General features: G+C 40.6%; 1 protein-coding gene and 1 pseudogene across 1 annotated transcript; both read right to left on the reverse strand.

The window, feature by feature from the left end:
• Positions 2,455-5,012, reverse strand: LOC109844193 (ABC transporter G family member 32-like). The gene is made up of 3 exons (XM_020413155.1): positions 4,696-5,012; positions 2,830-2,991; positions 2,455-2,737 (listed from the first exon to the last, which is right to left on the reverse strand). The coding sequence occupies exons 1-3, from the start codon at positions 4,709-4,711 to the stop codon at positions 2,679-2,681; spliced, it is 237 nt and encodes a 78-aa protein (XP_020268744.1). The 5' UTR covers positions 4,712-5,012; the 3' UTR covers positions 2,455-2,678.
• On the reverse strand, positions 3,010-15,231 carry LOC109844192 (annotated as a pseudogene).

Genomic DNA, 25,879 nt, shown 5'->3' on the forward strand with positions numbered 1-25,879 from the left:
GATTCCTGTGAGTAATGTATTTTCTTTAGGATCGTGCCTCACATGATATGGCTCATAGTTGATTTTTGTTTTGGATGAGATCGCTCTTATGTTAGAGTTGTCTTTTCGAGTATAAATTGAGGCATATATTTTTTTGAGGTTTGGAGTGTTTCCTTTTTGGTTTACTATTTTCATTCATAGGATTCGAAGTTGGTATTTAGGGAGCCACAATTTGAGACATGGTATATACATGAGGGTTTCCTTGTTTAGATTATTTCGCTCGACGTACTAACTCTCGTGTTGTGATTTCCTAAATATTAATTTCCAGTTAGAATTTTATGAATGATTTCATATATATATATATATGTATTAACTCTATTTTCTATATACTCCTACCCCTTCCCCTGGGGAGAGGTGGAGATGATCTCGCTATAGCGCTTTGATGCTCGTTGTTTTCCCCTCTTTCAGGCAGCGAGTCCGACGCACGGAGAATCGCAGGTTGATGAGATTTTTTTCATAGATTCCATCTTGTTATTATTGTTTAGTAGTTATTTCAGAACTCCACAGTTAGTTGTTTATGTTCAGACTTTAGACTTGTATTTTATTTTGTAGAGGCTGCGAGCTTCTACTGAAGTCATCAATGAATGTTATAAAATATCTATTACCTCCCAAAGAGACGGGATCGATTGGTCCACAGATGTCGGTGTGAATAAGTTGCAATTGTGCCTCTGCTCATGATTCTCCACTGGGAAAATAAAGTCGTGGTTGCTTGCCAATTACACAACCTTCACAAATATGATTCGATGGATCGATTGTTAGTAGACCTCGTACCATGCCAGCTGTAGACAGTAACTTCAGGTCATTGAAGTTTAGATGGTCGAAGCGAAGATGCCACCTCCATGACTCATTCTCCATGAGTCCTTGAAAACACTTCTCGATTTTCGTGTTTAGGTGCAAGGGAAACATGCGGTTCCTTATCATCTTAACACAAGCTATGAGGCCTCCATTTGCATTTTTCAACCAAAGATAGTTGTTCTCCATATATATTTTGTATCCCTTTCCGAGTAATTGACTGATGCTAAAAATATTACTTTTCATGTTAGGAATATAGTAAACATCGGAAATATACTCGGGCTTACCATCATTTTGGTAGATTTTAATCTTCCCTTTGCCTTCAACCGTGAGTTTTGAAGAATCTCCGAGGCTCACACTTCCATGAACTCATTCTGTGAGTTCCATGAAAAGTTCTTTCTTCCCGCACATGTGGTTGCTAGCACCTGATTCAAGGTACTAAGCATCATTCTCAACACTTGGATCATCATTAGCAAAAAGAAGCATAGAGATGTTACCCACATCATTTGTTGCTTCGGGAAAATTGGTTTGGTCTAGTTTTGTGCCAACAATCTAAAGCATAGTGCCCAAACTTGTGACAGTTATAACACCTGAACATACTTGTTGTTTCCACGCATAGGTGTGGATCTTCCATGATTGCTTCGTCCTTGTCCTCTAAAGCTTTGAGTCACTACTTGATTTTGAGTGGTTTGTTGTTGGGGACCATGTCCCCGATCACGACCATGACCACGACCTCTACCTTGTGAGCCTTGATTACTTAAGAGTCAATGTTGACTCTAGTACTTGTTCCAAAACTATGGAACTAGCATTCTTTTGCATTCGTTGTTCATGAACTTGGAGAGATCCCAAGAGCTCCTCTATTGAGATCTCCTCCAAATTCTTTGACTCCTCAATTGCGCCACCACATGCTCAAATTTTGATGTGAGGGATTAGAGCAAATTCTCCATCACTCGGATGTCCTTCATCTTCTCCCCATTTCTCCTCATTTTATTCACAATTAGAAGTAATTGTGAATAATTATCAAAGATTTTTTCTTCATCTTTCATTTGAGCAGCTTCAAGATCGCCCCTCAAACTTTGATGACGAATTCGCTTCACCCGCTCGACACCTTTGTAGATGGTAGCAAGGATTTCTCATGCTTCCTTGCTCGTTGTTGCTTCGGCAAGTCTCTCAAAAGTAGACTCGTCCAACCCTTGATAGAGTAGAAAACGAGCCTCACTATCCTTCTTTCTTTGCTCTCTGAGAGTCTTCTTCTCTTCGGCGGTGTAGGTGGCTTCTACTGCTGGTGTAGGTTTCGTGAACCCATCAATGATCAGCTCCCACAACTCCTGAGAATAAAATAAGCCTCTTATTTGGATTGACCAACTCTCATAGTTATCTTTCGATAATTTGGGTACTTGAGGATTGATAAGATTATTTTTTGTAGCCATGAGAAGTAGAGAGAATGGAAAATTGGATCAAGTGGCTCTGATACCACTGTTGAACCTTAAGTAAACGAACTTAGAAGTTTCCCAAATGAAGAAAAAAAACTTACTTTTTATTTCTTTAATTTTTTCTTGATGAAACAAGGATTACAATAGCCATTTATATAGGCTTCAAAAACAAAACGTACAGGCACACCAATAGTCACAAATTAAACTCCTCGTTAAATGTCATAAATATAAAATATCATAAAGGAGTGAGTAACTCCTATTCTTCCATAATCTATATCTCTTCACCTTCTAAACTTATAACCCTTGCACTTCTAAAACTCATGCTATTAACCTTATTTATTCTAGCATTTTAATTTGTTATTCCAACACTTTTGCCAAGGAATTCATTTGCCAATACTGCATTTTGTGCATACATCAACGGTGATGACCAGTATCCACACATCCACCATTTCTTCCACATTTCTTCACATCATCTGTCATATATGAAAATAAAGTGTGTTTTAGCTTTTTTTTAACCTGTGATAGACAACAGAAACCTATTTTGTTCATGTTTTCTGTAGCTTACCTCTTCCTATAACGAATCCACCGAGCACCATAATCATAAGAAGTGCAAAAGATCCAACAGTGTTTGCGATGATCATTTGTCGAGTCAATCCAGTAAATGAACCGAAAAAGACCAGATGCCATTTGATTGATAAGTAGGAAGACCAGAAACTGTCTAAAGAACCTGAAAAGTTGAGAAGTGATCGCAAGCTGAGTTGCCTTAAAAATGTAGACAAAGGAGTTCCTCTTCATTAGTAATAGTTCTCTCTCAAAAAAGAGCTTTAAACAGCTCTTTCGTGCTAACACTGTATCTCGAAGTTTTTAAGGCAGCAGGATGGCCTTTCTCTTATAATATGGGACCGAGAGCTCGTTTTTTTATGTCCTTGCCAATGTGGAATGATTCAAATGCGTTTGCTAACTCTATGACAGGTATAAACCGATAAGGTTCATCATTGCGTGCCCAATACTGTTCTTGATCTTTCCTTAAAGTCACCTATAAAAATAAAGGGGTTTCAAGTATCATTTAAATGAAGAAGGATTATCTTGTGGGTTATTTATGAACTTGGAGAGATCCCAAGAGCTCCTCTATTGAGATCTCCTCCAAATTCTTTGACTCCTCAATTGCGCCACCACATGCTCAAATTTTGATGTGAGGGATTAGAGCAAATTCTCCATCACTCGGATGTCCTTCATCTTCTCCCCATTTCTCCTCATTTTATTCACAATTAGAAGTAATTGTGAATAATTATCAAAGATTTTTTCTTCATCTTTCATTTGAGCAGCTTCAAGATCGCCCCTCAAACTTTGATGACGAATTCGCTTCACCCGCTCGACACCTTTGTAGATGGTAGCAAGGATTTCTCATGCTTCCTTGCTCGTTGTTGCTTCGGCAAGTCTCTCAAAAGTAGACTCGTCCAACCCTTGATAGAGTAGAAAACGAGCCTCACTATCCTTCTTTCTTTGCTCTCTGAGAGTCTTCTTCTCTTCGGCGGTGTAGGTGGCTTCTACTGCTGGTGTAGGTTTCGTGAACCCATCAATGATCAGCTCCCACAACTCCTGAGAATAAAATAAGCCTCTTATTTGGATTGACCAACTCTCATAGTTATCTTTCGATAATTTGGGTACTTGAGGATTGATAAGATTATTTTTTGTAGCCATGAGAAGTAGAGAGAATGGAAAATTGGATCAAGTGGCTCTGATACCACTGTTGAACCTTAAGTAAACGAACTTAGAAGTTTCCCAAATGAAGAAAAAAAACTTACTTTTTATTTCTTTAATTTTTTCTTGATGAAACAAGGATTACAATAGCCATTTATATAGGCTTCAAAAACAAAACGTACAGGCACACCAATAGTCACAAATTAAACTCCTCGTTAAATGTCATAAATATAAAATATCATAAAGGAGTGAGTAACTCCTATTCTTCCATAATCTATATCTCTTCACCTTCTAAACTTATAACCCTTGCACTTCTAAAACTCATGCTATTAACCTTATTTATTCTAGCATTTTAATTTGTTATTCCAACACTTTTGCCAAGGAATTCATTTGCCAATACTGCATTTTGTGCATACATCAACGGTGATGACCAGTATCCACACATCCACCATTTCTTCCACATTTCTTCACATCATCTGTCATATATGAAAATAAAGTGTGTTTTAGCTTTTTTTTAACCTGTGATAGACAACAGAAACCTATTTTGTTCATGTTTTCTGTAGCTTACCTCTTCCTATAACGAATCCACCGAGCACCATAATCATAAGAAGTGCAAAAGATCCAACAGTGTTTGCGATGATCATTTGTCGAGTCAATCCAGTAAATGAACCGAAAAAGACCAGATGCCATTTGATTGATAAGTAGGAAGACCAGAAACTGTCTAAAGAACCTGAAAAGTTGAACATAATATAATTATTACTTTCAAAAACAATCTAGGGTTAATTGCAAATAGACCTCCTGCACAATCGCCAAATTTAACTTACTACCCCTGTAGTTCTATTGTTGCAGATAGATCCCCTGAAAGTATTCATTTGTTGCAGATAGGCCCCTGAGTGAAAATTTCTTGTTGCAGATAGACCCCCTGAAAAGGGTCAAAATATATTCACTCAGGGGGTCTATCTGCAACGGTAGAACTATAGAGATACTAATTCAATCTGAAGATAATACAGGGGTTCTACACACAATTAACCCAAAAATCTAGATTGATGTTCTCAGCTTTTCTTACCTTTCGACGTTTGGATCAAATCCTATGACATAGTAAGTCATGAACACCCACATTTGTTTGCGATGATCATTTGTCGGAGTCAATCCAGTAAATGAACCGAAAAAGACCAGAATGCCATTTGATTGATAGTAGGAACCAGCAACCGTCTGAACAGACTGAAAGTTGGAACATAAATTACATCATTTAAATGAAGAAGGATTATCTTGTGGGTTATTTGCATATAGTTCCCCTGCAACATCGTTGTTTTAAACTTACTATTCCTGCAGTTTCATTGCTGCGAATAGCCCTTCGGAATTTATTTTTATTTATTTATTGTGACTAGTGAAATTTTAGCAGACATTGAACCTTCCTGAAAGTGATTTATCTGAGGGTAACAGAGTCAAAATTTTTTAACCTAGGGCATCTTTATCCACAACAATGAAACTAAAGGATAGTAAGTTTAAAACAAGGGTACTACAATGTGTTGGGAATTTACCCGCGGGGCTACGCAAAACCCCTAAAACAGCAGAACTACGGAATGGAGAAAAGAACACCAAGATTTACGAGGTTCGGCAACTGCCTACGTCCTCAGGAACCACACAGTTATTTTCTTAGTAACCAACAAGAAATTACAAGGCAATAGCAGATCTCAAACTTGAGATCTCTCAATAAATACTAATTAATACTGTAGCTATAATGTTAATCTCTCTCTCTCTCAAATACCCCTATTTAATTCTATCTTAAATAGAGAATATTCCCCCACAATAAATTCCCCCTTTCTTAAATCTCTCTCACAAAAACCGCTAGAGGAAAAAAAGATCGGGAGAGAAGAGAGACAGAGAGCCAGGTTCACGAGAAAAAGGGTGAACACGCCGTCGTCGATAATCGCGAGGAGAGAGAGGGAAAAAGCATCGATCTTTAGCCTTAGGGTTTCCCTTTTATAGGGAAACCTTAGCTGAGCTGTCGACAGGTTGGCGATAGCCTGGATCAGCTACGAGCTCGCCTGTCACAAGCGCCTCGACCCCGTCTGCTAGCTACGAGCCCGCCTGTGAGTCAATCTCGCCTGCAGCTACGAAGACCTCGCCTACATGAGAAATCGAAGCTCGCCTGCAAAAAGAGGGGAACTCGAGCTCGCTTGCAACTCTGGATCTCGAGCTCGCATGCATGGGATTCTCGAGCTCGCCTGACACGTCCACACTTCGACCTCGTCGCCACGAGCTCACCAAAGCTTCGACCTCACCCGAAGCTCATTGTCGTCGACTCATTCTCGCCTGCAGGTTTGGTCGACACCCAAACTAATAATCTCCCACTTGGAGATCAAACTGCCGTTAGTAGGCTACCTCTACAAGCATCATCTCCTGTGTGGTTCTGCCCTTATCACCTATGCATGAAGACCAACTGAAGTTGCGCACAACTCTAGTTTCTGAAAGGTCACCGTGTTTGTTAACATATCTGCTGGATTCTTACTTTCTGGAATCTTCTCCAGTTTCAACACGTCATCTTCCAGCAGAGATCTGAAGAAGTGGTACTGAAGACCAATATGCTTCATTCTAGAGCGAAATGCAGAATTCTTAGCCAAGTGAATCACACTCTGACAATTGCTGTGCAAGATATTACTTTCCTGTATGAATCCCAGCTCAGTTAACAAACCATGAAGTCATATCATCTATTTACTAGCTTCAGTCACTGCTACATACTCAACTTCTGTAGTGGATAGAGTGACAATCTTCTGTATCTGTGACATCCAACTAACAGTTGTAGTTCCGACAGTGAATACATAGCCGGTGGTGCTTCGGTGATCGACTTCACCTCCAAAGTCTGCATCTACTAGCTTCAGTCACTGCTACATACTCAACTTCTGTAGTGGATAGAGTGACAATCTTCTGTATCTGTGACATCCAACTAACAGCTGTAGTTCCGACAGTGAATACATAGCCGGTGGTGCTTCGGTGATCGACTTCACCTCCAAAGTCTGCATCTACGTACCCTTGCACTTCCACCTCTCCCTTCCCAAAGTGCAAATACTTATATGTGGTGCCTCATAGATATCCCAGAATCCACTTGATCGCTTCCCAATGAGTTTTTCTTGGATTCGACATAAACCGACTGACCACTCCTACTACATGACCAATGTCTGGTCTCGTACAGACCATTGCGTATATCAAACTTCTGATAGCTGAGGCGTAAGGGACCTAAGCTATACTATTTTTCTCTTCTTCTGACTGAGGAGACTGATCCTTCGATAGACGAAAATGACTGGCTAAGGGTGTGCTCACTGGCTTGGCATCACCCATGTTAAATCTTTACAAAACACGGTTGATGTACTCCGTCTGAGCTAACTGCAAGAAACCTCTCTTCTTATCTCTCGTGATTTGCATTCCAATGATCTTCTTCGCTAGACCCAAGTCCTTCATGTCAAACTATTTTGAAGTTGCTGCTTCAAACTCCTGATATCCTTTATATCTGCACCTACAACCAATATATCATCATGTAACAGTAGGATGATATAACTGGACCGATATCTTTTGAAGCAGCAACAGTGGTCGGTGTTACACTCCTGGAAACCTTCCTTATGCATAAAACCGTCAAACTTTCTGTACCACTGTCTTGAGGCTTGTTTCAAGCCATATAAGCTCTTCTTGAGTCTGCACACCAGGTTCTTCTTTTCTTATGAGAAACATTCTGACTGATGCATGTATATCTCCTCTTCTAGATCTCCGTGAAGAAACACCGTCTTCACGTCTAACTGCTCGAGATGAAGATCTTCAATAGATACACTACTCATCACTATCCTGATAGTATTTAGCTTCACCACGGGAGTAAAAATATCGGTGTAGTCATTTCCTTCCTTCTGTTAAAATCCTTTGACAACTAGCCTAGCTTTATATCTTTTGGAGTTGTCCAACTCCTCTTTCACCCAGTACACCCATTTGTTGTGGAGTGCATTCTTACCCGTGGGCAACTCAGCTAGTTTTCATGTATTGTTTGAGATGAAAGACTCCATCTCATCTTTTATGGCAAGCTCCCACTTGCTTGCATCTCTATCCTAACAAGATTCATCATAGCTTTCAGGCTCACGTCCATCTGTCAGCAACAGATAGTTCATGTATCTCTTGTTGGGCACAGGAGGACGAGAAGATCTTAATATCGGAGCTGGTGCGTCGGGCTCCTGCGCACCATCCTGTCAAATAGGCTCTTCTGTCCGAGGACCTTCTGCATTGGGTTCTTCCGAAGGGTTACTTGGGACATTATCTGCATCTATAAATGTTAACTTGCTCTCTAAGTCATCTGTCTTGTGCATGTCCTTATACATCACCTTCTCGTTGAATATCACATCTCTGCTGCGGATCACTTTCTTGTTTTTGTTATCCCAAATACGGTAGCTGAACTCATCTTCACCATACCCGATGGATGTGCATTTCTTGGACTTGGGATCAAGTTTATTCCTGCCTTGATCACTACTATGCACATAAGTTATACAACCGAAAAGTTTGAGATGTGAGAGGCTTACCTCTTTTCCGCACCATACCTCCTCTGGTATTCTTTGCTCTAATAGAACCGATGAACCTCGGTTGATCAAGTAAGCTGCTATGTTGATCGCTTCTGCCCAGAACTACTTCGGTAGGCCTAACTGTACCCGAATGCTTCTGGATCTCTCTGTCAATGTTTGGTTCAACCGTTTAGCTACACTATTTTGCTGAGGCGTGTCGGGCATGGTTCTCTCCATTCTGATCCCGTGCTCATAGCAGAACTTCTCTGAGAGTGATCATCGATAAAATTCATGAAGTAGTGTTTTCCACCAATGGACGCAGTGGTGGTTGGTCCCCAAACATCTGAGTGAACGAGCTCTAGCTTCTGCTTCCTGGGGGTTCTGCCACTTGTCTGAAAGCTGACTCTCTTCTGCTTTCCAAGTATACATTCTTCACACATATCCATCTCCACTGACTGCAGTCCTGGGAGTTTTCCCTTTGTGTGCATGATCTTCATCCCCTTCTCACTCATATGACCGAGTCTCTGGTGCCACAACTTTAAAGTCTTATTGCCTACTGCAACTGAGATCAAACAACGTGCACCTGCTGTCATATACAGGGTATCATTCTTCTTGTCTCGGACAATCGTTATTGTGCCCTTTGAGATCTTCCAATCCTCTCCATAGAAGGTTATAGTGTATCCTTCGCCAGCCAACTATCCTACGAATATTAAGTTCTTTCTCAGGTCGGGAATATGTCTGACATCCTTCAGCTCAAATACTAACCCGTTCAACTTAATTTTTACCATACCTTTGCCCACAATAGCACACAGTTGATCATCACCAAGGTATACGTATCCAAGATTTTTGGGAACATACTTCTCGAAGAATTCTTTCTGAGAAGTGGCATGAAACGACGTTCCAGAACCTAATACCCATGATTCTTCCTTGCTCTCCAAAGAGCATATCAACGCGTCATCTCCTCCTGAGGTGGAAGTGACATTCACCTCTGCCTTCGCCTCCTTCTCCTTATGTGCACTCTTGCACTGATTCTTATAGTGCCCGGTCTTTCCATAATTCCAACACTCGATAACCTTCGAGCTGTTGCTTGGATTCCTCGACTTGGACCTCATGTCCTTTGATCTACCTCTGTAGTTTGATTTGTCTCGTCTGTTCCCTCTGGTTGAATTTCTACCTCTTGACTCTGTATGCAATACTGAAGAGGTTGTAGCTTCACATGACTCTCTCCATCGGATCTCCTCACTGAGAACCAAATCACGAACGTTATCGAACTTTAACTTGTTGCTTCCCGACGAGCTACTCACGGTTGTGACTGTAGCATTCTAACTCTCTGATAGGGAAGACAAAAGTATCAACGCCCGAACTTCCTCATCAAACTCAATTTCAACTGAAAACAATTGGGTTATGATCGTGTTGAGTTTATTGAGATGTTGTGCTACTGACGCGCCTTTCGCCATTCTCAGATTGAATAACCGCTGCATCAAATAAACTTTATTTGCGGCTAATGGCTTCTCATACATATTTGAGAGTGCTGCCATAAGACCCGCTGTAGTCTTCTCCTTCGCTATGTTGAACGTAACATTACGAGTCAACATCAATCTGATAACACCGAGGGCTTGTCTGTCTAGAAGATTCCACTCATCTACCTTCATAGAATCTGGGTTCTTCCTCGATAGTTGCTGATACAGATTTTTCTGATACAAATAATTCTTTATCTGTATTTTCTAGAATCCAAAATCTGTTCCATTAAACTTCTTAAGTCTTATTTTTTCTTCATCTGTGGCCATGACTCCCACTAGAATCTGACTTCCTCTAGATCGTTTCACGTTCTGATACCAGTTGTTGGAAATTTACCCGTCGTGGCTACGCAAAACACCTAAAACAACAGAAATGCGGAATAGAGAAAAGTACACTAAGATTTATGAGGTTCGGCAACTGCCTACGTCATCGAGAGCCACACAGTTAATTTATTATTAACCAACAAGAAATTACAAGGCAAGAACAGATCTCAAACTTGAGATCTCTTAATAAATACTAATTAATATTGTAGCTACAGTATTAATCTCTCTCTCTCTCTCTCAAATACCCCTATTTAATTCTCTCTTAAATAGAGAACATTCCCCTACAATAAACTCCCCCTTTCTTAAATCTCTCTCACAAAAATCGCTAGAGAAAACACCGGGAGAGGAGAGAGAGAGAGAGAGCTAGGTTCACGAGAAAAAGGGGGAGCACGCCGCCGTCGAGAATCGCGAGGAGAGAGAGGGAAGAAGCATCGATCTTCAGCCATGGGGTTTCCCTTTTATGGGGAAACCCTAGCTGAGATGTCGACAGGCTATCGACAGCCTAGATCCGCCACGAGCTCGCCTGTCACGAGCGCCTCGAGTGAGTCAATCTAGCCTGCAGCTGCGAAGACCTCGCCTACACGAGAAATCGAAGCTCGCCTGCAAAAAAGGGGGGAACTCGAGCTCGCCTGCAACTCTGGATCTTGAGTTCGCCTGCGTGGGATTCTCGAGCTCGCTTGACTCGTCCACACTTCAACCTCATCGCCACGAGCTCGCCAAAGCTTCAACCTCGCCTAAAACTCATTGTCGTCAACTCATTCTCGCCTGCAGGTTTGGTCGACACCCAAAGGAAGGGGGAATTTATTGTGAGGGAATATTCTCTATTTGAGAGAGAATTAAATAGGGGTATTTGTGAGAGAGATTAATACTATAGCTACAGTATTAATTAGTATTTATTGAGGTATCTCAAGTTTGAGATTTGCTCTTGCCTTGTAATTTCTTGTTGGTTAATAAGAAATTAACTGTGTGACTCCTGAGGACGTAGACAGTTGTTAAACCTCGTAAATCTTAGTGTATTTTTCTCTATTCCGCGTTTCTACTGTTTTAGGGGTTTTGCGTAGCCCCGGCGGGTAAATTTTCAGCAACTGGTATCAGAGCGTGAAACGATCTAGAGGAAGTCAAATTCTACTTACTATCCTTTAGTTTCATTGTTGTGGATAAAGATGCCCTAGGTTAAAATTTTTTGACTCTGTTACCCTCAGATAGATCACTTTCAGGAAGGTTCAATGTCTGCCAAAATTTCACCATTCATAATAAATAAATAAATAAAAATAAATCCCGAAGGGCTATTCGCAACAATGAAACTACAGGAATAGTAAGTTTAAAACAATGATGTTGCAGGAGAACTATATGCAAATAACCCACAAGATAACCCTTCTTCATTTAAATGATACTTGAAACCCCTTTATTTTTATAGGTGACTTCAAGGAAAGATCAAGAACAGTATTGGGCACGCAATGATGAACCTTATCGGTTTATACCTGTCATAGAGTTTGCAAACGCATTTGAATCATTCCACATTGGCAAGGACATAAAAAACGAGCTCTCGGTCCCATATGATAAGAGAAAGAGCCATCTTGCTGCCTTAAAAACATTGAGATACGGTGTTAGCTTTTCGTGCTTACACCGTATCTCAAAGTTTTTAAGGCAGCAGGATGGCTCTTTCTCTTATCATATGCGACCGAGAGCTCGTTTTTTATGTCCTTGCCAATGTGGAATGATTCAAATACGTTTGCAAACTCTATGACAGGTATAAACCGATAAGGTTCATCATTGCGTGTCCAATACTGTTCTTGATCTTTCCTTGAAGTCACCTATAAAAATAAAGGGGTTTCAAGTATCATTTAAATGAAGAAGGGTTATATTGTGGGTTATTTGCATATAGTTCCCCTGCAACATCGTTGTTTTAAACTAACTATTCATGTAGTTTCATTGTTACGAATAGCCCTTCGGGATTTATTTTTATTTATTTATTTATTTATTGTGACTGGTGAAATTTTGGCAGACATTGAACCTTCCTGAAGTGATCTATCTAAGGGTAACAAAGTCAAAAAATTTTAACCTAAGGCATCTTTATCCGTAACAATGAAACTAAAGGATAGTAAGTTTAAAACAAAGGTACTACAATGTGCCTATGTGCAATTAACTTTTTTTTTTATTCTGCATGAGTTGTGAATTTGAATGGCCTACTTCTTGTAAGAAGTCGGCTACCCCTTTTTCCTCTCTGGGCATTTGAATAGTAAGTTTAAAACAAAGGTACTACAATGTGCCTATGTGCAATTAACTTTTTTTTTTATTCTGCATGAGTTGTGAATTTGAATGGCCTACTTCTTGTAAGAAGTCGGCTACCCCTTTTTCCTCTCTGGGCATTTGACCCCCATGTACTCAAAGAACTCAAGCACATGATCGCGGGGACCTTGATATACAATAAGGTCATCAGGGAGTGGGATAATGTCATCAAAGAGGTCATATGTCTCCGGTGCAGGCTGGAGGAGGGAGATAACTGCTGTTCCTCCTAGTATATGAATGGATTGCCTGAGTGAATTGACAATCTGAAATGTTGTTGAGCTGTCAAGGCCGGTGGATATTTCATCCATGAATACTGCTCTTGCCGGTCCAACAAGCATCTCACCTAGAATTGTGTGAAGAGACGACATTAGCATACATGCATGAAAGTTAGGAAGCAAGGAAGCACAGGCGGAACATTATCTAAAAGTCTTTTTACTATATCAAATCCTTGAAGTTACAACGAAAATTGAGGGTTGAAATTTTATATTCTAAGCAATCATGCGGCTTTAGCACTATTTTCATGGCCAGAAAACTTGATTATTTTATGCATTAGTATTTTTCTTCCTGAAAAATCTGCTTTAAGTGCAGACACAATAGGATTGGAATCTTGGTTCCTTAAGTGTCAAAGGATCCTGCTATTACACCAAAACTTCAAAAAGTTATGGTGAAGGTTGATGAGGGTTATAATTTTGTACTGTAGCATCCCCTGGCCAGAAAACTTGATTATTTTATGCATTAGTATTTTTCTTCCTGAAAAATCTGCTTTAAGTGCAGACACAATAGGATTGGAATCTTGGTTCCTTAAGTGTCAAAGGATCCTGCTATTACACCAAAACTTCAAAAAGTTATGGTGAAGGTTGATGAGGGTTATAATTTTGTACTGTAGCATCCCAGCCGAAAGCTGTTCCTATGGGTTGAAAAGTGGATTCACACGGCGGTATCAAAACTTTTACAATCCATATTAAATTCATAGGTGGTAAAGATTGAACCTGATCACTCTGGTACAATGTCAAAGGTCCCTACAAATGCATCATGAAATTTGGGATTTTGGTAGGGAAGGAACGTTTGACAAAGTGCATCAAAATTCTGATGATACGATGAAGAGGTTAAGATTTATAATTTTAACATAGATACTACCTGTTGTAACACGCTTCTTTTGCCCTCCGGAGATGCCTTTTCTCATCTGATCTCCCACCATAGTACTGCCACAGATGTCAAGCCCTAGTATCTGTCATTACCAAACTAACTAAATAAATCAATCAATCATTAACAAAAGCAAAGGTATCCTTAGGTTCTAACTTTTTAAAAGGTAATATCAATCTAATAAGTGCTAAATTTGAATATGCTCTCATTTGAATGAATTGAAACACATACCTTTAGTATGTAATCAGTGCCTACATCGATTTGCTGTCCTGGCACTGAAGCTGCCTGATTTATTCAAAACCGAAGGAAATATATATCAGTATCGTATGTTTGCAAGAGAAATTATTTACATTTGACTGTGATATTTAAATGTCTAAGGCTCACCTTCATGAAGACATCGATGCCAGGATCTGGTCTGATATTTGCTGCTTTCTCTCTTCTTAATAGCTCAGTAAGCAAGTCTGTATTTTCCCCCATAAGATATATATGTTTATTTCTATTCAAATCATATGAAATTATCTTAAAGTAACACATACTGAAATGAGACATGTTATGCTTACCATATCATGTGCCAACTCCCTGGCATCGAGCAGAAGGCTAAAGTTTCACGTACTGTGAGCTCTCCTATATGAAGATCATGCTGACCGATATAAGCAGCTGTTCTCTGGAGTACAAACTCATCACTTCCATGACCATTGTACGTTACTTTTCCTGAAACCTGTAGATCTAGGTATGATTAGTTCAATATCACCATGAGATCGATGTACAAACGGATTTAAAAAGTTTTATATATGAATGTCTAACCTTTAAATCTGACCCCAATTTCCCTGCCAATGTCAATAATAAGGTAGTTTTTCCTGAACCCGGAGGACCTAAAAGCAAGGTCATCCTAAAAATTGCGCAAATATAACCAATTATTCACATTGAGAATAAAAATTTACAGTGACTAAATATTATCTTTTACCAAGAAATTACCTTTGAGGCTTGACAATCCCACTAATATTACTAAGCACCAATAACGGTTTCTTCCTACTCGGCAAAATATGAAGGTAGTTTCCAAAAGCCTGATCAAGAAAATAAAATTGTATCAGTATAGAGTGCAAGCACAATTGCAAAATTTTCAAGATGTCAAGTACCAACTTACGTCCGATACATTGATCACAGAAAATTTTTCAAAATGTCAAGTACCAACTTACCTCCAATACATTGATCACAAAATTAAGAATCGTGGGCGATCCCCTATTGCCAACATGAATCTCTGCTTCAACATTCAAGTTCTCATACCTCACCTCGATCATAGGAATATCGATTCCAACTCTGCGTATAAACAATAATAACACAACTAAAATTACACAAGAATGCAAACGTCAGCAAATTAAAAAAAATCACAGATTTGATGATTACCGATCAATTCGTTCCCTTAACATCTGCAAGAACTTCTCATTGTCCTCCTCTGCAACTTAAGGTATCGTTTGGCAAAGGGTTAAGTGAGGGGTTAAGGAGACTTAATCCCTTCTTAACCTGCCAAACATAACAAATCTATATAAGGGTTAAAGTGAGTTAACCCTCCATAATTTGCCAAACATAAAAAATATAGAAGGGTTAAGTTAACCCCTCTAGAGGGGTTAAAATGAGTTAACTCCTCAAAATGAGGGGTTTACTAATACTCCTATTTAGATGGAATAAGATTTAACCCTTCTAATTATAAATAAAATAGTCAAAATCATTGTTATTCCCAAACACTAAAACTGATCATAAGGGCTAAAATAAAACTTATTTAACGGGTTAATAATTTAGTCCTTCGGATTATCAAATGGGCTAAGTACATTAATCCTTCTATTTAACCCCTCTTCATTAACCATTTGCCAAACGGGGCCTAAGGTTTTATTAATTGGGACAATGATTGGGACAATTACCCTCACTTTTCCCATTTCTATACAAAGGGATTAAAGATGAGGGATTAAAGAGAAGGGTTAACTTAGTTAATCCATCGTGAAGGGTTAAAAAAATTCTAAACCCGTTTGGATATGATGGTTAAGATAAGGGATTAAGTCTTTTGTGTTTGGCAAATAAAGAGGGGTTAAGAAGATTAATCTCATTATTTTTAAAAAAAATACCGCTTTCGTCATTATTGAGTTTATTTCAGATACATCTGTGAGTTTTGTAGGCATTTTCAATTATTAGTGTTCTCGCAAATAAAATTTATTTGCTACCGATGTCTTAGTTTGCTTCCTGTCTTCACCAAGCCCCTAAACAAGCCCAGAAACCATCACCAAGTACCTAAACCAAGCTGTACAGAAATTAAATCCCATTACTAACTATCAAAATTAACCCAACCAGATCAAAGGGTTAGTAAACAAGAGAAACCCAACGTTAACACTCTCTCCATTAATCCAATTCCTTTCCTCTCCATTAATCTAATTCCTTTTTTTCTTAACTATCTCTTCCCCATTTATTCTTTCAGCAATTCCTAAAGCTAAAACCAACCACAAACATCAAAGAAAAAGAGCTTAATCCTGGAAAAACCACATGATTTCCTCTTTCGGCTTCAGATTTCCATTCCACTATAAACTAGCCACTAATCCCACAAATTTCTCTAGTAGCTACTGAATCCCCAATTTACGAATAACGATAATAATTACCACTCTTCTTTCCTAAATCTATACTATTTAACTCCAACCAGAAAACATCAAAACAGAAGCTCAATGAGGTCATAAACCATCAAAATCATATCATTCGGAAACCTAAAACCAATGCCAAACATCAAGCTGAAAGCTCAACTCACATGAGTGTACAACAAAGTCTAACTACTTCACCAACAATAATGCCAGTTTCCTCTCCTCTTTCACTAAACTCTGCTACTGACCTCCAACCAGCTCTAAAACTCAATACAAAGACATCAAAATCGAATCTTTCATTCATTCCACCACAAATCACACCTCGCAATCATCAATTTCACCAAAAAGACTCCCTCGAACCCTAACCCTAAATCCCAATCTCAATCAAATCCATACCTGGCATCGCCGGCATCGCGCAAGACGCCACAGGCTTTGGGGACTTCTCGACCTCAACGAGACACATCATGCAGTTCTAAGCGATTGATAGCCGCTCATGGAAGCAAAATCTAGGGATATCAACACCAGCAACAGAACAAGCTTGAAGCACAGTCATCCCATCGACGAAGACCTCGATAGCGTCTTCAAGGTTGGGCACGTGGACGCGGGCCCTGCCCACTAGGGCCCGTGACGGGTAGATCTCAGGCGCGGGTGAGGGCTCGGCGGTAGAGTCGGGGTTGTGGAGGGAGGGGGAGGAGGAGATGAGGCGAGTTGGGGGTGGGTGAAAAAATTCCGCCCCCTGCCCTCACGTGAGAAGGCAGAGCAAGCGCTGTTCCGACTTCTTAGGCCAGTTGAATGATGAATTAAATAGATGAATGGGGTGTTGAAAATGAGGTGGATTAAATAGTTGAATGATGAATTAAATAGTTGAATGGGTGTAACGGGGGTGTTGAATGTGGTGTTGAAAATGAGGTGGATTAAATAGAGTTGAAAGAATTCAACATGTTGGAAGAGAATGGAGTGGGACCCACGCTGGACACGTGGCGGGCTCTGAAAGAGAGAGAAGATGAATTATTAGGTGGTGGGGTAGGGTGTTGAATTTTATTAAACAAAACCATTGTAGGGTGTAAAAGTTGAGTGGGTGTTGAATTATTAGGTGGAAGAGAGAGAAGATGATGTGGAGTGTTAAAAAGTAAAAAGTAGGGTGTTGAAAAACAAAACCATTGTTGATAGTCTTACGAAGGATTGTTATTGATTATTGTGACGGGATAAATGGGTTAAAATAGTCACGTGAGGGGTTGTTAACCTTTTGTCAATTTTTTGTGTTTGGCAGACTAACAAAGGGTTAAACCCCCTTAATCCCTCATTTATCTCATTGTCAAACGCAGCCTAAGGGGTTAGTACTCAGTGGGAACTACTGAACATGCGGAATTCTTGAAAATTTTCTCTCAAAAAGCTTGTTCAATGGCTTCTCGTTCTTGGGAAAAAACTGAACCCACGTGTTTACGCGGCTAGAGAAGCAAACATATATAGAAAGAGTTCAGAGTCCGCGAAGCAAACATATATAGAAAGAGTTCAGAGTTTCAAATGGAAACAGAGCAGCTGGCACATGACAACTTATACCTTAATACTCAGTGGGCACTACTGATCATGCGGAGTTCTTGAAAATTTTAGCTAGAACGCTGCACATTTCAGCATTAATGGTGGGCCTGTGAAGAGTCCTACCATGTTTTGCATAGTTCATAGGGTCCAGAATCAAGAAGTTCTTCCCACCAAAATCAGGCTGAATGTAGCTAACTTGCCCTCTTTCTATTAGGAAATCACATCACATCATATCATACTTATACTCTTTTTAAAAGAGAAAATCTTTCGGTAGACAAAAATATCCTTAGAATTCAAATAATAATCTATTAAGTACGAGTAAGTTGATGAATTGATGAATTCTTATTGGATATACATAGTATAAAGATAATATAATAATTATATAATCATACTCTCATTAAAAGCACAAGTTCAGGAAAAATTTTTGGTAGATAAAAAGGAAATTACCCTAGAGGGGGGTGAATAGGGTAATATGCTAATCTAATCCAATTTAATGCCGATTTGAAACTTATTTAATATTTACTCTTGCGAATAAGATATTTAAAGAGATATGAGCAAGTACGTGAAATTAAACAAGGGTGAAATAATATGCAATAGGCGATATAAACAATAAACACAAATGTAAATGAACGCCAATGACAAACGCAAACACAAGATATGATCACGGAGTTCGGTCAACCCTTGACCTACGTCTCCGCTCCTCACCGTGAGGAGATCTCCACTATCTTTCAATAAAGATACTACACACTCGGTTTTCTAGCTCACCAAAAACTTTCACAATCACTCACAATATAACTACACACTACATTCTCAAGTGTTGGCCTCTCACGTGTCACCTCCCTCAAGTGCTCGGATTTACATATCTCCCTAGCCTTTACTACCGATGTCACTCCTCTTGGTATCGACCACGTCTCTCACCATGTCTCTCACCACACACTCCTCTCAATGTACTTGTGTATTACAAAGTAATCTCACAATAAAGCACAACTAAAAGATTTATTCTCTACAATAGATGAGAACTCAATGTAAGCCCATACTCAATGATACACTCTCATAACTCCAATTATACTAGGTATGACAATACTAAAAGCTCAATAGGTTGTGTATGTAAACAAAGAGTAATAATAAGACTAAACTCAATATGAGAATCTAGCTTAATAAAATGAATAAACAACAAATATAGATAGAAGGCTAGAAATTAAGTTTAGAGAAACTTCTCTAAAAAATAAGAGTGAGAGAGATGAGAAATTGAAGCTTAAACACCAAGGAATGATCTTCTCCTCTTGTGAAACTTTTTTCACATAAACAAATTTGTAAAAATTTTCTTGGATAATCCCAAATGTTGGGACTGAAGGGGTATATATAGGATCACAAGATAAACTCCAAAAACCAAGAAAAACCCAGCAAAAACGACAAAAACCCGAAAATTCAGCATTCTAGAAAACTAGCCGTTACAGTGTTATAAGTCGACTTGCTACAGTACATAAGTCAACTTATAAACTAGCTGTTACATGCAAACAAGCATCTTCTAAGTTGACTTATATTGTTCACAAGTCGACTTATACTGTTCGTAGTCGATTTAAAACATGCACGACATATTCTAAAATTCTGCGTATCTGTTTTTACAAAATCAATTAAAAATAGTAAATCAACTCTAAAAATCGTAAAATTTTCAGAGACGTTTGTACACATATAGATAAACATGTTAGAAAAAGAATTTCTGAAATATCACTCTCCATTTGTGAGAATCACTGTTTGAGATAGAGATTCCAGATTCTAAAAATTGCTGAAAACTTATTTTTGTAAATTTAATTAAATATAACAAAACAACTCTAAAATTAATAAAACTTAGGAAAATGTTTATATATATGAAGATGAACATGTTAGAGAAGAAAATTTTTAAATTACATTTTCCAATTGTGAAAACTCATGTATTTTACAAACTGCTCAAGATACGAAATCTCTAAACACTTGGTTTTTGATGAAATTCTCTCAAACAAGCTTTGAGATTCTTTTGAATGAATTTATAGACCTTACAAAAGATGTAAAAAATATATCATAAAGTTAATAAACCAAGAGTGAGTTATTTTCTCAAAGAAGCATATAATGTAACAAAACCAAAACATGTGTGTGTGTATGATATGAGCATTAAGTATAAACACACAAGTATAAACCCTAAACTAATTTATCTAAGATTGATTGATCTTCAATAAGCTCGTCTTAGTAAACATGAATGAAGCTTGAATTTAAATCTTTGACTTGAATGCATAGCTTCACTCCTATATCCGCCATCCTCCAATGGATATGATCGTGAAAGCTTTATTACACCCAACCTCCAACATTGATGTTTGTCTAGAATATCTAACAAGAAAATAAAAACACTAGAAAAATGATATTACGAATTGTTTAAAAATCATGAAACAAGATTAGAGATGTAGGCTCATAAACATGAGACCTAACAAAAAATACTCTTGGAATTATGTAAAACCCTATCAATTTGAATACTTTGTGATAAATTATAATAAATATGTTATAGGATGATAAATAATATATATTGATGTTTGAGTATGCTAAGAATTAATTTGAGATCAATTCGATACATATATGTGAAATAATTTTAAATGATCTTTGAAATTTTGATAAATAATTTTAAATGATAATAAATTAGCTTTATTATGATTGGTGATCATTTTGGGATGAATGGATCAGATTGGAATCGATTTGAGATCAATTCACAATTTCAGCCTCGGTATCGCGAGTCTGCTGAAATCTATCGCATTTGTATTTTTTAATAATTTATCTATTAATCAGATGGACGTAAGATTTCGTCATTTATCTTAGAATGTCAAGACGGTTCTGTGGGTAAAGTTTCGTTGCGTTCTGACGATAAAACTGAAGCCTAAATTTTATATATATATATCTCCCATTCATTTTTAGATCTTCTTCCTCTGTCCGTGAGCAGCACCTCCCCCTCTTAAAAAAATCCAAATTTTTTTGTTAGAATTTCAAGAAACTTTGTAAAGCAAAGTTGTAGAGGAAGATCGGATCTACAACTATTGTGAAGGGATTTTCGTACAAATCAACCGGTTGAGGATCAAAACCACTTCTAAAGGTAACATCATCTTCATCCAATCTCATCCCTATTAGTTTTAATTTTGATAGTTTAGACCCTAAATTGATGAATAGACTTTGATGCAAATCCAAAAATATAAAAAAAATACGATCGGGGTCTTTTTCACCGCGGGAGGTATTGTTCACTAACGGGGGCACTATTCACCTCGGAATCACTATTCACTGCCGGAGTTACTGGTTACCGTCGAAAACACTGTTCACGATCGGAAACACTATTTTTACGTTCGAAACACTATTCACCACCGGGGTTACTATTTACCAACGGAGTGACTATTCACTGTCGGAAAGTGCTATTCACCGCTGGAACTACTATTTACCGTCAGAATTATTATTCACTGGCATCGTTAATGTTTACCGATTAAGACTAAGTAATTTAGATAGATTACTATGTTATTGGTAGTTACTATTCACTACCAGACTGTTCATGCAGTTGTTCTGTGCGCGAACGTCGTCCGATCGACCGCGACCTGTGCGGCGGTCGACCGTTGGGTGTGCAGTTTGTTTCTCTGAGTTTGTTTGCCTTATTTTTGTTGTGTTCACGGAGTTTGAACAACACGACGTTATACGTGCAGTCATGGTCACAGCTTTTGAGCATCCCAAGGGGATTTTGATGAGTTTTTGATCTACTTACCTATGAGTTAGTTAACTAGTACACCACACACGAAATTTTGCGACAAACTTCACTCTACTATACTATTATTCCTGCACGAGTGTGCGTTGGGTTCAATGGACCTATGTTATTACTTTTAGCACGAGTGTGCGCTGGGGTCGATGGATCTATGTTATTAAATCCGCACGAGTGTGCACTAGGGTCGATGGACCTATGTTATTATATTCACACGAGTGTGCGCTGGGGTCGATGGACCTATGTTATTATATTCGCACGAGTGTGCGCTGGGGTCAATTGACCTATGTTATTATATTCTCACGAGTATGCGTAAAGGTCGGTGAACCTATGTTCTTTTGTTTTCGCATGATTTTGCCCAAATATAGATATGCGATAATACCTATTGTCGATCTGCACTATGATGTGATGATACCTATTTGTCGATCTGCACTATGATGCTGTAGGCAATAAAAATTGCCTTTAAATCCTTATCAGAGAAGTTCAGAACAAAACTGCTAAAACCTCATCCGAAATAGGAAAAAAGGGAAAAACGCAGATATCTCCCAAACCGTAAGGAATTTGGCGAAACGGAGGAAGCGAAACAAAGCCTTTGGCTTGGTTCAGATGGCTTCGTCTCGTCGAGATAGGCGATTTTCATATATAATCCGTCCAATTCCGACTTACGGTTTGAAAGTTACGACCTATTCTTCAATCCATGCTCAGGAGCTCGCCTGCAGCTCGAATTTCGCCTCGCCTGCAGCTCGAATTTCGCCTGCAGCCCCAAATCCGCCTGCAGACCCAAGTCTGCCTGCTCGCCTGCAGCTCGAAATTTGCCTGCACGATCAAGTTCGCCTGCAGACCCAAGTCTGCCTGCTGTTCCGAGTTTGCCTGCAGACCCAGCTCGCCCCGCAGACCCAAGCTGCAGACTCGTCAGCTCGCTGTCAACTGCCCACTTGGAGTATGGGAACAGTTACATCAGTGGTCAAATCCCACAAATCAAGGGAGATGGCACAGTACTCCAAGACCGTCAAGTGGCCGCTCACAGTACGAATGACTGGGCAGGTGTCAAGTCGACCTGAACATTCATAAATGCAGCTCACCTCGGCTGTCCGAGTCAGGAGCCGGATCCGCCGGCATTCGGCGAGCTGTCCATGCCCACTCGAGTACCGGGAACCCGCTTTCCCACCTCTCTCGACCGAAGACACGGTATTCCAGGCCCGCCGGATAGCCGCTCACAGTACAAGTGAGCAGACAGGTGCCAAATCAACCTGCACCCTCATAAATGCGACTTACCTCAGTTGTCCAAGCGAAGGGTGAAAGCCACCGGCGCTCGGTGGTTGGTCAGATCCATTCGAGTACCTGACAGCCGTTGTCACACGTACGAGGATAGGCCTTCCCATTCCTATGTGATATGACATAAAGCACAATCCCTCGAATGACCATTCATATTGCTAGGGCGGCAGACTCTCTCACCTCCATCAGTGGTCAAATCCCACGAATCAAGGGATGACTCATGTCATCCCTTGCCTATTAAAACCCATCTTCAGCAGCATGAAGAGGGGGATTGGCTGTTGCGTATTCTGCTGGCTAATCTCCCAAAGGTTGAACCTGGACCTTTGCCAAAGGCTCCCTCATTTGAGAACCGAAGCTCCGGCTCCGGCAGCAACTTCGATCGGATCGTCCAAGGGAAGCAGATTCGGCACGAGCACCGAGCGAGGCATCCTATCGCCACCGAAAGTCCCCACAAAAACAAGGAGGGCATTCCCTCCGCTTCTGTTGTAAAGATTTGATTAATTAGTTTGTAATAAGCCTTCTTATCAATACAAACAAAACTCCCTGTTTTCGGGAGATCAAAATTTTCACCCTACAGAAGATGGCGACCACAGTGGGAGAATCCGTTCATTCAGATGAATTGGTGGTGGCGCAATTTGACGAAGTTGCTGCAGGGACTACGGTTGAGTCCCTTGTGAACAAATTCGAAGGGTACTTACAATTGCCCTCTTCTGGCGGCAATACATCTCGCGATGGCTGCAGAGTCGTGCGGGTGGCCCAGCCCCAAGAAACCGAGGCAACCGAGCTTGAGGGATCTACCCAAGCCGAGGCAGGGGGTTCTTTTCCCCCCGAACCAGTTGAGACCGAGCCGAGATTCGAGAATGCAGGTCTAGGGGCTGCTGAATGGGTCGATGAACGATCCTCACAAACCCCTGTGCAAGAGGAATCAACCATTCGTATCGACGCAGACTACGCCTCTGCCGTCGACATGAACGCTCCTCGTTCAAAAAGATCCAAACAGCGGCGACGAAAAGCTCTCGCTCGTCTCGAGGCGCAATCCCTCATCCCCCACGACAGCCTGAATTATTATTCAGGCTTGAGGGGAATCAACCTCTTGAGCCAGGTTCCCATTTTTGGCGAACCGCTCAAATCGGGCGAGCCTAGCAGTTTTGGCGAGCCCATCTTTTTGAGCCAGGTTCCCAGTTTCAGCGAACCGCTCGAATCGGGCGAGCCTAGCAAATCAAGCGAGCCCAACCTATTGAGCCAGGTACCCAGTTTCGGCGAACTGCTCAAATCGGGCGAGCCTAGCAAATCAGGCGAGCCCAACCTCTTGAGCCATGTTCCCAGTTTTGGCGAACCGCTCAAATCGGGCGAGCCTAGCAGTTTAGGCGAGCCCCACTCTGTGAGCAAGGTGCTCAATTTTGACGAACCAAGAGCACCTGGCGAACTCTGCAGTTCAAGAGGGCTTCGTCAAACAAGCGAATTCACCAAGCTCGCCTGACGGCCCAAGTTCGCCAGAAAGGCGAAGCAACAGCTCGCCAGACAGGCGCAGACACACTGTACCAATCTCGCCTGACGGGCGAACCTCGCCAGCCTGAACCTCGCCAACACGCTCACGCCCAAATGGGGGTGGCCACTCTGTTTGCCTGCATGGATTTGACGTCCGTCTCTGACAACGGCGACGACGATTGCTCAGCAATGGCAATGTCACAAACTTCAAGCTCAGTTCGGGGCGAGCACGCAAATGTGCACATGACCGACATCCCTGATGAGATATCCAGGAGACTCGACGAGCAACGAGCAACCATCGACTCCCTAAAGGAGATGTTGGAGCAGCTCCTGAGCGAGAAGAAGAGGAAGAGAGAGAGGACTTCGCGGGCTTTGCATAAATCCTTGAAGCACAAAGAGCGGGTGCCTACTCCTTCTCACTCCTCATCCGAGTCATCTAGAGGAGCGTCCTCTTCGGGTCATAACCCAAGAGACAAGAGGTTTGACGACCTCCAAAGTCAACTCGACGCCTTGAAGCTCCAGAAGCATGTGAACAAGCTGGGGGTTGTCAGACCGTACCCAATTGAATGGGATGCGGTCTCCTACCCAGCAAAGTTCGAACCGCTGGACCTCCTGCAGTTCAATGGCAAGGGTTCTCCTACCCAGCACATCTACTACTTCCAGGCGCAAACTGGACACATAGTGGGAAACGATCCCATTATGACTCGACTGTTCATTAGTACCCTCAAGGGGGTCGCTTTTGAATGGTTTCGCAGATTGGAGCCTGGGTCCATCGCCTGGTGGAAGGATATGGAAAGGCTCTTCGTGGCCAGATTCTTCGATGATGACACAGAAGTATCTATGGCCACCCTGCTAACTGTGAAGCAGAGGAAGACAGAGTCTGTGAACAGCTTTGTCAAGAGATTCAGAAACCGATCGCTACATTCCCGCAAACAAGTTTCCGAGGCCACCCTCATTGAGATGTGCCGGAATAATCTCTCCATCAGCGTTCTATCCAATATGGGCGCTGTTGAAGCTCGCTCATGGAAAGACTTACTCTGCCAAGGAGAACAAGTCGAGAGCATGCTCAAGCATATGGGTGACGAAGACCCGCATGAATTTCGAGGAGATGATGACCAAGATGCCTTGGTAGTGGAGACCATTTCTTCATACCCTCTGACAATTTCTCGTTGATCCTCTTCAATAGGACGACGGGCCCACATAGTCGCTCCAATCGCGACAATCTTGTCAAGTTAACACTACACCTCTGACAATTTCTCGTCGATCCTCTTCAATAGGACGGCGGGCCCACAAAACTATCAAGTTAACTGTTACCTCTGATAGTCATTTCTCCATTAGTCTCATTTAACTGGACGATTGATCTCTTAAAACTATCAAGTTAACTATTACCTCTGATAGTCTCCTCCAAATTTCCCCCGTCGATCCTCTT

Source organism: Asparagus officinalis, chromosome 6, assembly GCF_001876935.1.
Source record: "Asparagus officinalis chromosome 6, Aspof.V1, whole genome shotgun sequence".
In the NCBI taxonomy this organism is placed as follows: Eukaryota; Viridiplantae; Streptophyta; class Magnoliopsida; order Asparagales; family Asparagaceae; genus Asparagus; species Asparagus officinalis.